The following is a 13,393-nucleotide window of genomic DNA, read 5'->3' on the forward strand; positions in this document are numbered from 1 at the left end:
ACTCGACACGAGACATCCTTCCATCTCACTTAATACAAGATATAGCTTCCGTGCTTGTCCGTTCGAAAGAAAATAAATGAAGAGGGCTTAGATAGTTAGGCTTTCTATGACACGGTCGATGCTGGCAAAGTCCCATCAAATGTTGAGACATATAAAAGTTACGGGAAATGTCAAGGAGTTCAAGCGAACCAACTAGGGCTAAAAAGAAACAAAATACTCCCTCTGTCCGTCCATATTCATTGACGCTCAAATGTATGTATCTAACATTAAAATACCTTAACGCTCTATTCGAATTTTTGCATTGGGGGCCTTGGCATTGTATTGGATGAAATACCAAGTATGACAAGATATTGGTGTATTGAGATTAAATGCTAATGTTTCTGTTTGGATGATTAGGTATTCAGACCACATACTTGATATTAAGGTTGGATGCCAAATGTTGTTTGGACAGTCAAAGTGAGGAATTGCATTCTAGGAGACTTCGATTTTCATATTTAACATCTGAATATATGATCAAAGTGGGGAATGACCAGGGATCAAGGACTCGAGAGCCATGTGGGTGAGCGCCATGGGAGTGGAAGGATGCAGCACGCTCCACGGGGTGCCCGTGGTGGTTGGCGAGGGGCGATAGCGCGGTCGCCATGAGAGGCATGAGGCAACGGTTGCCATGGGTTGCTAGCCGTGCTATGAGAGATGGGAGTGGTGCAGGCCCGCGACGGGAAGGGACAAAAAGGGGATGAGAGGAGGTTCGCTGGAGAGATGGAGGAAGGAAGAGGAGGAGCGGGACCTCGCCTGCGTCGCCATCCAGCTTCATAGCGCGCTGCTTCTAGGCTCCACCTGCCGAATCAATTTTTCAGGGCTGACTGGCCGATTACCAAGCAAAACCAAGGGGTAGAGCTCTGAATTGGAGATTGGGTCATGCGAGTGTTGTTGTGGAGCATCGAATATTATTAAATGATAATGGTGTATCATAATAAATACTCCCTCCCATCCAAAATTACCTGTCGCTCAAATAAATGTACCTCACGCTGAAATAGTGCCACATACATCTGTTTGGGTGACAACTAACTTCAAACAGAGGAAGTACTATACTACTATATATGTCTTGCGTGATGAAAAATAAGGTTTTAATTTTTTTTTGCTAACATGATGGTAGATACACATGACCTTAATTATTATCTCTAATTATTTTAATAAATTATTTTGGACCATGGAAAATAACGTTATAACAAAAATATCGTGACGTTGGACCAGCCAAACAAATAAAAAAGCACTTGTGCCAAAATGACAAACAGAAGACTGAGACAAGTGAGAAAAAACCATTTCTACACAATGAAAAGACACTTGTGTCAAAAAGGTGGTAAAAGAGACAACAAGAAGTGGAGAAAAGGTCATTTATAAACAACAAAAATGCACTTGTGTCATGCCATGAAAAACCTGATACTTCATATGTAAAAGAAACACTTATGTCAAAGGATGTCTAGCTACCATCATACATTGAAAATTGCCTTCTAATAAGGTTATCTAAGATAATGTTTGAGGAGATTGTATTATGCATGATACGTCCATTGCAGGCAGTCTAAGTACACACTACAAACAAGTTTTGGGCCCATCATAAATTCACCTTTTCCCTTTCCTCTTCCCTTGCACAAGGTGCGAACATTTTTTGCACCGAATTGAATGGCATCGTTGGCATGTGCCAAGTCATGCAGACGTATTCCCTTTGTTTTTATATATATATATTTTTAAAATTTCATTAAAAATAATACATATAAAGTAAAATGAGCGAACTTATACTCGAAAATGTGTTTATATACATATACGATATAAAATGAGCGAATCTATACTCGAAAATGTGTTTATATACATCTATATGTAGTCCCTTAATATTACTTATGAAAAGATGTGTATTTAGGAATATAGGGAGTATTTACCTGAGTGCCGGGTGTGTAGTCACGGGGTGTAACAATCTTAGAGCAAGTTCAGTAAAGCCCTCAAACCCTTAAAAATAACCGTTTTTTTACAGTTTTCGTCGAAAAAACGACGTAGACAAGAACCCTTAAACTCTTAAACCCGTAAAAAAATTTAGAGGTCCAACCCTCAAACGCCTTCCCAGCCTGTAGAAGTGAGGGTTGGGAGGAAAAACTCCCTCCAACCCGCACTCCATTTCCACCTTCGCGCGGGAGGAAGTTGCTTCCCCGTGCTCGTCTCTTCCCCCGAATCCGCCGCCGCCGCCAGTACGCCGCCCCTCCGCGCCCCGGCCGCCGCCCCGCCGCCCCTCCGCCAGTCCGGCACCCCTCCGCGCCCCGCCGCTCCGCATCTCGGCCGGCCCGTCCGCCGCCCCTCTGCGCGCCCTGCCCCGGCCGCCCGCCGCCGCTCCTCCGCGCGCCCCGCCGCCCCTCCGCGCGGCCCGCACCGTCCACCGCCCTGCCGCCCCTCCGGGCGCCCCGCCCCGCTCGTCCGCGCCCCGCCCCGGCCTGAGCCGCTCGGCCGACGCTCCTCCGCGCCCCGCCCCGGTCTGAGCCGCCCGCCCGCGCCCCGCCTCGGCCGGCCGTCCCCGCCCCGCCCCGGTGAGAATTTTTTTACTTTTTCAGTTTTTAATTTTTGCTTCATTGGCACTAATTGTAGCCACTTGGTATGTAGATGGAGGTGAACAACGACGACATGGACTTGTTGTCCGATTCGTCGGATTGGTCGTCATCTGACGATTCGGACATTGACGAGTTGTTGCAAGACGACGACGTCGAGATGATGAGCCTCCTCGTCGATGTGCAAGCGTTTGAAGACCACGTGAAGCTTATGGATCAGAGGAGAGGGTCGAAGATGGGGCGACTCACCATCTACCGGAACCGCGTGATGTTTTATTCGGTGGTGTAATAATAACTAGAATGATTATTGTTTTATGTCAAATGTGATGGAATTTGTGATATGTCATATGATGAAATGTGATGAAATGTGTGATATATGAAATGATAGTTTTAAAGGTTGGGATTGAGGAAAAGTCTAGAACCCTTAAATCCAACCCTTAAAACAGTTTAAGGGTTGGGTTTGAGGGTTCTAGTCTTTGCCCCTGTTTTTCAACCCTTAAAAGTGTCAAAAACTGAAACTTCTCAACCCTTAAAACTGATTTGAGGGTCTGAGGTTCTACTAGAAATGCTCTTACACACACGCGCGCGCACAGTACAAACCTTCACTGAAACAGCCAAATGTTGATCAGGGCGACAAAGTGATGAGAGGCTTGGGCAGATTGATGGACGCAACGAGTGGCGTTCCGCATGCAAGTTGTGTGATACGTGGGGAGCCGAGAGCCCAACACGGAACCAGGGACAGGGGGAGTGCACTCACGCGCACGCAGAGCTTGTGCTGCGTGCCAGCACTGCGAGCCTCACCGCTGCTCCGGCGGTCCGGCCTATAAACCTGACCCTCGCCCCGTCGCTAGCAATCCGTCCAAAAATCACATTTCCACCGAGGAAGAGAAGCAAATCACCAGAAAGCGAAGCAAACCGGCGGGATGGCGGGCAAAGCTAGGGTGTTCATGTGCGTGGCTCTCGTCGTCCTCCTGCTCCTTGTCGAGGTGACGATCCATGGCGTTCATTAGACTCTTCATCAGTGCATGCATGCCACTACATTATTGTATATATATACATATATGCCGCCTAGCTAGCTAAACTCTGTCCTGTTCATTATTTTTCGTGTTCCGCAGACCACCGCTCCGAGGGGACAAGCTGACGCCGTCGGTAAGCGCATGCGTGTGATTCATTTGCTGAATTTTTGTCTAAAAAGACCACTAACCGAATATTATTATCAAAAAAGACCACATACGGTATAAAATGCGAGAAAAGACCTTCATTTTTCATGACGGCAGACGCGTCAGGTGATGCGTGGCACCTGCCGCCACGGGCCGAGACGGCTGGGTCCCGCCGCCACCCGGCGAGGCGGCACCTGCCGCCACCACTCCAGGCGGCAGGCGGGCTGCTGTGCATGGCAGCATGCAGCGCTTGAGGCATGGCAGCCGGCTGTTGATGCATGCATGTACAAGAGCATGGTAGCCTACCGCCTGGAGTGGTGGCGGCAGGTGCCACCTGCCCGGCCGGCCGCCTCGCTGGGTGACGACGGGGCCCAGCCGCCTCGGCCCGTGACGGCAGGTGCCACGCGTCATCTGGCGCTCCTGCCGCCACGGAAAATAGGAGTCTTTTCTCGTATTTTATACCGTATGTGGTCTTTTTTAACAATAATATTCGGCTAGTGGTCTTTTTTGATAAAAATTCTCATTTGCTAACCCGGTCGAGTTGATCGATCGGCGCCACACGGCTGATATCCTTGTGACCTCTTGGAGTATATTTCAACGATTTGCAGATTGCGGCGGCGCGTGCTCGTACCGGTGCAGCAAGTCGAGCCGGCCGAATCTGTGCGGGAGGGCGTGCAACACGTGCTGCCGGCGCTGCGGCTGCGTGCCGCCCGGCACCGCCGGCAACGAGGACGTCTGCCCCTGCTACGCCCACATGACCACGCACGACGGCCGCCACAAGTGCCCGTGATCTCATCCCACGGCCGACCGAGGCTAATACGTACTCGATCATGGCGCATATCGCATCTACGATCAAAGGCAACTAGATCGACTACCAGAGGCACGATCCATACGATATCCTGTACTCAAGCTGGCGCTGCTACATATGTACACCTTGTGCTCGTACATTCGTGATCGATCGGTCGTATTTTTTTCTTCTGAAACTCGATTAATCATATTCGAATGAATGAATCTCTATTCCTAATTGAGTTGGTAGATGGGATTTTTTTTCGTCTCTCCTCTTACAATTGTTTATTTTTTTTTGTCTCATTTCTCAGCACTCTGCCCCAGTTTATTTCCGTCTCACCTTCCATCACCACTCCCACTTGATTTCTTCCCTCTTGCTAAAAACCAAATCAATTCGTATGATCCTCCTTCTATTTTTATGTGTTTGATTTGACACAGGGCCGGCTCCATATTTTTCGGGGCCCTAGGGCGAAGTTTAAAAATAGGCTCTTAGGAAAATAAATAAATATGAACGCATTTATAGATATACAAACGGTATGGCGTTGCGGTGGTTCGTCGACAGGCACGTGTAGGCGGACACGTGCAGGATGGTGGCGCTGTCTGGCACCGTGGTGGCGTCGACGGCAGACCTCGCAAGGATGATGCGTTTGTTCTAGCTCTGGAGAGGGTACGGTGGTAGATGGTGGAGGCGGCCTCTGCGCCGGACCAGTTTGGGATCCAGTCTCAGTGGTGGCTGGGCTGGAGCATCAGACTATAGATGTTAGGATTTGGTGCGATATCTGTTTGGTATTTGGCCCGGATATTCAGCACACCTTCATCAAGGAATAGGAGTAGCAACATGTGTTGTCTAGATAGTGGCTTCAGGCTGACTGATGTATTACTTTGTATGGTCTCTGTGAATAATTAATAAAATGGCTGTATGCATCGTCTAGATGCAGAGGCCGGGGGTATATCCTCCTTTTCTAAAAAAAAAGATATACAAACGTAAAATATTAAAGTTTACATCTAAGCATACATTCTTATTTAGAGACGTTTATAAATAATTCATAAGCGCTTAAGTTATGTCATATCACGACAAAAGAAATAAAAGAGTAGCGAAATATAACAAATAATATTCTCTGCTAGTTTGATTATCTCAAATAAGAACCAAGTTCTTATGAGTTCATCAACAACAATGTAGTCAGATCAATCAGGGCCTAAAATCAACTGATCTAAAAGGACTAGGACATTAGGCAAATATATACGCAGACATGTAGTATTTAAATTACCTTGAGCGAATGAGTGCAGGGATGAGGGCGTTGTTATTTGTTAATCACCAGGCCTGATCACATGCTGCAGTGTTGGACGATCTCCAATTCTCCACCAGGTCTGATCTCCACTACAGAAAGTATATACAAACTGCAGATACATATATACCAGTTCTCCTCTTTCTCCGTCAGGGTCGGACGTGCCCGCCGGAGTGCCGGAGGTGCAACCGCGCATGCGCAGGCGCATCGATGCAGGCAGGTGGCCGAGGCAAGGCGACGAACGAACAGGCAGGGATGGATCGATGCCTTCTCCTCTCCCGAAGTCCCGATCAGATATTTTTTCTCTTCCAATCAGATACCTTTTATCAGCCCATATAACAGCAGAAGTATACTTACACATATGCCGTGATGGGCCCCTCCGGAACATGGGCCCTTGGGCTTGTCCATGTTCGCCTAGGGCCAGAGCCGGCCCTGATTTGACAGATGCCCATTCAATTAAATCATGTAAGGTAATTGAGAATTTAAAAACCGCTTATATATGTGAGATCATCTTCCTAAAATGTTCAACAACCTTTCAAAATAAAGCAAATAGTCAACAATAACAAATATTTAATCCCACACATTACGACATTTATTTTCTATCATTATCTATTCTATGGAATCACAACCAAAATTTTCATAAATAGTTTTTATATGTCTTTTCTTATCTTGCCAAATCTCTACTCCTAAAGTCTCGGTACCTAAGTGGTGGCTCGTTTCGTTTGTAAGTCGTGGTTGGTACTCCATCATCGATCCCTCCTCCCACCATTGATTTTTGTTCGATGGTAAGCCACCACCCCATTGATTTTTTAGTCGTAAGCCACACCGGTTTTTTACCAGTCACCCGCGTAGATCATGGCTGAGATTGAAGAATCATCCCGGACAACAAGGAAGGCACAAGACCCCTGCCCGCACAGTCTGTGTGATCTCTCCTGCGAACCCATCTTTAGGGTTCGGGCACCACCAACCCCGCCCACGCTACTGCGCCGACAAAGAGATGGAGAAGGACGACGAGGTGGTGGCGACAGTCCCTGATACGTCTCCATCGTACCTACTTTTCCAAACTCTTTTGCCCTTGTTTTGGATTCTAATTTGCATGATTTGAATGGAACTAACCCGGACTGACGCTGTTTTCAGCAGAATTGCCATGGTGTTGTTTTTGTGCAAAAATAAAAGTTCTCGGAACGTCCTGAAAATTTACGGAGAATTTTTCTGGAAAATATAAAAAATACCCGCGCAAAGATCCACCGGAGGGGATGGGCCAGTGGGCCACAAGCCCTGTTGCTGCGGCCTCCCCCTGTCCGCGGAAACCAAGCTTATGGGGCCCACGTGGCTCTGCCGCCCCCAAACTCAGCTCTAGAAAAAAATCAGAAGAGAAGATTTCGTCGCGTTTGCGATACGGAGGCGCCGCCACATCGTGTTCTTCATGTGGAGGACAGATCTGGAGTCTGTTTTGGGCTCCGGAGAGGGGAAATCGTCGCCATCGTTATCATCAACCTTCTTCCCTCTCCAATTCCATGAAGCTCTTCATCGTTCGTGAGTAATCTATTCGTAGGCTCGCTGGGCGGTGATGAGTAGGATGAGATCTATCATGTAATCGAGTTAGTTTTGACGGGGATTGATCCCTAGTATCCACTATGTTCTGAGATTGATGTTTCTACTACTTTGCCATGCTTAATGCTTGTCACTAGGGCCCGAGTGCCATGATTTCAGATCTGAAATTATTATGTTGTCACCAATATATGTGTGTTTTAGATCCAATCTTGCAAGTTGTAGTTACCTACTATGTGTTATGACCCGACAACCCCGGAGTGACAATAACCGGAACCACTCCCGGTGATGACCATAGTTTGAGGAGTTCATGTGTTCACCAAGTGCTAATGCGTTGTTCCGGTTCTTTATTAAAAGGAGAACCTTAATATCCTGTAGTATCCTTTTGGACCCCGCTGCCACGGGAGGGATGGACAATAGATGTCATGCAAGTTCTTTTCCCTAAGCACGTATGACTACACACGGAATGCATGCCTACATCACATTGACGAACGGGAGCTAGCCACATATCTCTCCGTGTTAGAACTGTTGCATGATGAATATCATCCAAACGAATCACCGACCCATTGCCTACGAGTTTGTCCCACTGCTGCTGTTACTTGTCTTGCTCTGCTGCTACTGCTGTTACTACTGTTGCTGATGCTGTTAATTGCTACTGCTACTACTTGCTACTGTTGCTACTTGCTACCAGTGTCACTACTGCTGTTCCTTGCTACTGCTGTTACTTGTTACACTGCTGCTACCTGCTACAATACTTGTTCGCTTGGCGTTGACGGGAAAAGACTATTTCCATCAACGGGCAACTTCTGGCGCCATTGATACGACAATTAGGAATAGTCTGCCGTCAATGGATCGTTTGTGGCACCGTTGTTAACATACTACTTTGCAGCTGATACTTTGCTCGCAAATACTAATCTTTCAGGGGTGGTTGAATCTGATACATTCAGCTGCTAATACTCGAGAGTATCCTCTCACCTCCTGCCTGGCGAATCAACAAATCTGGGTCGAATACTCTACCCTCGAAAACTGCCGCAAACCCACGCGCTGGTGGGCCATTGCAAGACAATTGCTAATTGTTGAGCAACTGGGAGCAGTTCTGGCTCTGTTGTCGCGAAGGCATCAAGTCAGGGACACGTCAACAACATTCTTCTAGTGTCGTTGCCGGGGACTGCCGTAGCAGTCCCCTTGTTCCTCTCTCTCTCGGAACATTGGAGGCCGACGAAGACATCGTTTGGCGGCGACAACGGATCAGACCGGAGCCCCTCTCTCCCTAAGCAAGTCCCACTCATCCTCTCTTTTAAGCACATGACCATAGGGGCAGAGGCCTGTGGGCGTGGGCATGTTGGAAATATGCCCTAGAGGCAATGATAAATAGTTATTATTATATTTCGTGTTTAAAGATAATCATTTATTATCCATGCTATAATTGTATTAAATGAAAACATAGATACATGTGTGGATACATAGACAAAACAATGTCCCTAGCAAGCCTCTAGTTGGCTAGCCAGTTGATCAAGGATAGTCAAGGTTTTCTGACTATGTGCAAAGTATTGTTGCTTGATAACCGGATCACATCATTAGGAGAATCATGTGATGGACAAGACCCAAACTATGAACTTAGCATATTGATCGTGTCATTTTATTGCTATAGTTTTCTGCGTGTAAAGTATTTGTTCCTATGACCATCAGATCATATAACTCACTGGCACCGGAGGAATACCTTGTGTGTACCAAACGTCACAATGTAACTGGGTGACTATAAAGGTGCTCTACAGGTATCTCCGAAGGTGTCCGTTGAGTTAGTATGGATCAAGACTGGGATTTGTCACTCCATGTGACGGAGAGGTATCTTGGGCCCCACTCGGTAATACAACATCACACACAAGCCTTGCAAGCTATGTGACTAAGTGTAAGTCACGGGATCTTGTATTACAGAACGAGTAAAGAGACTTGCTAGTAACGAGATTGAAATAGGTATGCGGATACCTACAATCGAATCTCGGGCAAGTAACATACCGAAGGCAAAGGGAATGACATACGGGATTATATGAATCCTTGACACTGAGGTTCAACCGATAAGATCTTCGGAGAATACGTAGGATCCAATATGGGCATCCAGGTCCCGCTATTGGATATTGACCGAGGAGTACCTCGGGGCATGTCTACATAGTTCTCGAACCCGCAGGGTCTGCACACTTAAGGTTCAGCGATGTTTTAGTATAGTTGAGTTATATGTGTGGTCACCGAATGTTATTCGGAGTCCAGGATGAGATCACGGACGTCACGAGGGTTTCCGGAATGGTCCGGAGACGAAGATTGACATATAGGATGACTTCATTTGGTTACTGGAAAGTTTTCGGGCATTACCGGGAATGTACCGGGAGTGACGAATGGGTTCCGGAAGTTCACCGGGAGGGGGGCAACCCTCTCGGGGAAGCCCAAAGGCCCTAGGGGTGGCGCACTAGCCCTTTGTGGGATGGTGAGACAACCCAAGAGGGCCTATGCGCCAAGGATAAAAAACCAAAGAAAAAAAAGGAAAGGTGGGAAGGAAGGGAAGGATTCCACTTTCCAATCCTAGTTGGACTAGGATTGGAGTAGGACTCCTCCTCCTCCCTAGCCGGCGCACCCTTGAGGGCTTGGCCCTCAAGGCAAGCCTCCTCCCCCTCCCTCCTATATATAGTGGTGATTTAGGGGTGATTTGAGACAACTTTTGCCACGTGCAACTCAGATCTACACACCATAGTTTTACCTCTAGATCGTATTTCCGCAAAGCTCGGGCGGAGCCCTGCAACAGTAGATCCTTCACGACCGGAGCGCCATCACACTGACGGAGAACTCATCTACTTCTCCGTCTTGCTTGCTGGATCAAGAAGGCCGAGATCATCGTCGAGCTGTACGTGTGCTGAACACGGAGGTGCCGTCCGTTCGGCACTAGATCGGAACGGATCGTGGGACAGTTCGTGGGACGGTTCGCGGGGCGGATCTAGGGACTTGAGGACCTTCCACTACATCAACCGCGTTTAACGCTTCGTGCTGTGTGATCTACAAGGGTACATAGATCCAAAATCTACTCTCGTAGATGGACATCACCATGATAGGTCTTTGTGCGCGTAGGAAATTTTTTGTTTCCCATGCGACGTTCCCCAACAGTGGCATCATGAGCTAGGTTCATGCGTAGACGTTATCTCGAGTAGAACAAAAAGGGTTTTGTGGACGGTGATGTTCGATTTTCTGCCCTCCTTAGTATTTTCACGATTCAGCGGTATTGTTGGATTGAAGCGGCCCGGACCGACATTATTCGTACGCTTACGAAAAACTGGTTTCATCGATTGACATGCAACCTCGTTGCATAAAGATGACTGGCGGGTGTCGGTTTCTCCAACTTTAATTGAATTGGTTTTGATCGAGGCGGTCCTTCGAGAGGTTAAATAGCAATTTGCACATCTTCGTTGTGGTTTTGCGTAAGTAAGATGTGATCTACTAGATACCCATAGCAGCCACGTAAAACATGCAACAACAAATTAGAGGACGTCTAACTTGTTTTTGCAGGGTATGCTTGTGATATGATATGGCCAATGACATGATGTGATATATTTGATGTATGAGATGATCATGTTGTAATAGTTAATATCGACTTGCATGTCGATGGTACGGCAACCGGCAAGAGCCACAGGGTTGTCTTTAAACTAACGTTTGTGTTTGCAGATGCGTTTACTATATTGCGAGGACGTAGCTTTAGTAGTAATACCATAAGTAGCACGACAACCCCGATGGCGACACGTTAATGGAGATCATGATGATGGATATCATGGTGTGGCGCCGGTGACAAGAAGGTCGTGTCGGTGCTTTGGTGATGGAGATCAAGAAGGACATGATGATGGCCATATCATGTCACTTATGAATTGCAGGTGATGTTAATCCTTTTATGCACCTTATTTTGCTTAGAACGATGGTAGCATTCTGAGGTGATCTCTCACTAAAATTTCAAGACGAAATTGTGTTATCCCCGACTGTGCACCGTTGCTACAGTTCGTCGTTTCGAGACACCACGTGATGATCGGGTCTGATAGACTCAACGTTCACATACAACGGGTGCAAAACAGTTGCACACACGAAACACTCGGGTTAAGCTTGATGAGCCTAGCATGTGAAGACATGGCCTCGGAACACATGAGACCGAAAGGTCGAGCATGAATCGTATAGTTGATATGATTAGCATAGAGATGCTGAAAAGGACGTGGATGTCGCCTAGAGGGGGGGGGGGGGGGTGAATAGGCGCTTTAAAATATTAAGGTTTAGGCTTGAACAAATGCGGAATAAAACTAACGTTTAATATGTCAAGCACAAAACCTACAAACAACTAGGCTCACCTATGTGCACCAACAACTTATGCTAAGCAAGATAAACAACTAAGTGATAGCAAGATATATTACAATAAACAATATGTCTATCACAAAGTAAAGTGCATAAGTAAAGGGTTCGGGTAAGAGATAACCGAGGCACGGGGAGACGATGATGTATCCCGAAGTTCACACCCTTGCGGATGCTAATCTCCGTTAGAGCGGTGTGGAGGCACAATGCTCCCCAAGATGCCACTAAGGCCACCGTAATCTCCTCACGCCCTCGCACAATGCAAGATGCCGTGATTCCACTAAGGGACCCTTGAGGGCGGTCACCGAACCCGTACAAATGGCAACCCTTGGGGGCGGTCACCGAACCCGTACAAATGGCAACCCTTGGGGGCGGTCACCGAACCCGTACACGTGGCAACCCTTGGGGGCGGTTACCGGTACCCGTACAAATTGCTCGGGGTAATCTCCACAACCTAATTGGAGACCCCGACGCTTCCCGGAGCTTCACTCCACAATGATTGAGCTCCGAGACACCACCAAGCTTCTAGGACGCCAAAGCATCCACGAAGAACAATATCAAGGGTACTAAGTACCAAAGGTAGTAAGCTTCTCAACTTCTCACTTCCACGTATCACCGTGGAGAACTCAAACCGATGCAACTAATGCAATGGCAAGAACACACGAAGTGGTCAAGTCCCTCACACCCAAATCTCTCCACAACAACAAAAGCTATGGAGAAATATGAGAGGAAGAACAAGGAGCTCACAAAGAACTCCAAGATCAAGATCCAAGGGGTTCCCCTCACATAGAGGAGAAAGTGATTGGTGGAGATGTGGATCTAGATCTCCTCTCTCTTTTCCCTCAAGAACAAGCAAGAATCATTGGAGGGATTGAGAGTAAGCAAGCTCTAAGAATGTCAACAATGGTGGTAGAACAAGAGCTCAACGGATGGATAAGACCAAGGGGGAAGAAGACCCCCTTTATATAGTGGGGGAAGGAATCAGACCGTTACCCCCACTTTCTGCCCGAGCTCCAGCGGTACTACCGCTGGCTGCAGCGGTACTACCGCTGGCACTCCAGCGGTACTACCGCTGACTAGCGGTACTACCGCTGGCACTCCAGCGGTACTACCGCTGACTAGCGGTACTACCGCTGGCTGCAGTGGTACTATCGCTGGCACTCCAGCGGTACTACCGCTGGGCCCCTGGTAGTGCAACGACACTACCACCGCCAAGAAAGTCTTCGCAAAAAGGTCCGTCCACGAACAACCGCTAGGCAGGCGGTACTAAGCTCCTGGAGCGGTACTACCGCTGACCAGGGGCGGTACTACCGCGAGCCAGCGGTACTACCGCTAGGGCCAGCGGTACTACCGCCAACTCTAGCGGTACTACCACAGGTCCAGCGGTACTACAGCTCGCCACTGAAACAGCCATAACTTTCGCATACGAGCTCCGAATCGAGCAAACCCAAGCTTGTTGGATTCAGGACGACAAGGGCTATCCAAACAGCGACCATGCGGTTATGAATATGCCAAAGATATAGAGATGTGAGATCTCTATGAATGAAGAACCGGCAAAAACTCCAACATCGAAAACATCATAGTAGATGCATATGGACTCCGTTTTCGATGAACTCGAGCTTGTCACGAAGATGACCATAAGCTCTAAAAC

General features: G+C 47.7%; 1 protein-coding gene across 1 annotated transcript; it reads left to right on the forward strand.

Annotated features, from left to right (window-relative positions):
* Window positions 1–3,451: 3,451 nt before the first annotated feature.
* LOC123415627 (gibberellin-regulated protein 3-like) lies at window positions 3,452–4,795 on the forward strand. Its single transcript, XM_045106747.1, has 3 exons — window positions 3,452–3,574; window positions 3,704–3,737; window positions 4,357–4,795. Exons 1-3 carry the CDS (start codon window positions 3,512–3,514, stop codon window positions 4,536–4,538), a joined length of 279 nt encoding a protein of 92 aa, XP_044962682.1. The 5' UTR covers window positions 3,452–3,511; the 3' UTR covers window positions 4,539–4,795.
* Window positions 4,796–13,393: the final 8,598 nt, after the last annotated feature.

The sequence above is a fragment of the Hordeum vulgare genome, chromosome 1H (assembly GCF_904849725.1).
Source record: "Hordeum vulgare subsp. vulgare chromosome 1H, MorexV3_pseudomolecules_assembly, whole genome shotgun sequence".
In the NCBI taxonomy this organism is placed as follows: Eukaryota; Viridiplantae; Streptophyta; class Magnoliopsida; order Poales; family Poaceae; genus Hordeum; species Hordeum vulgare.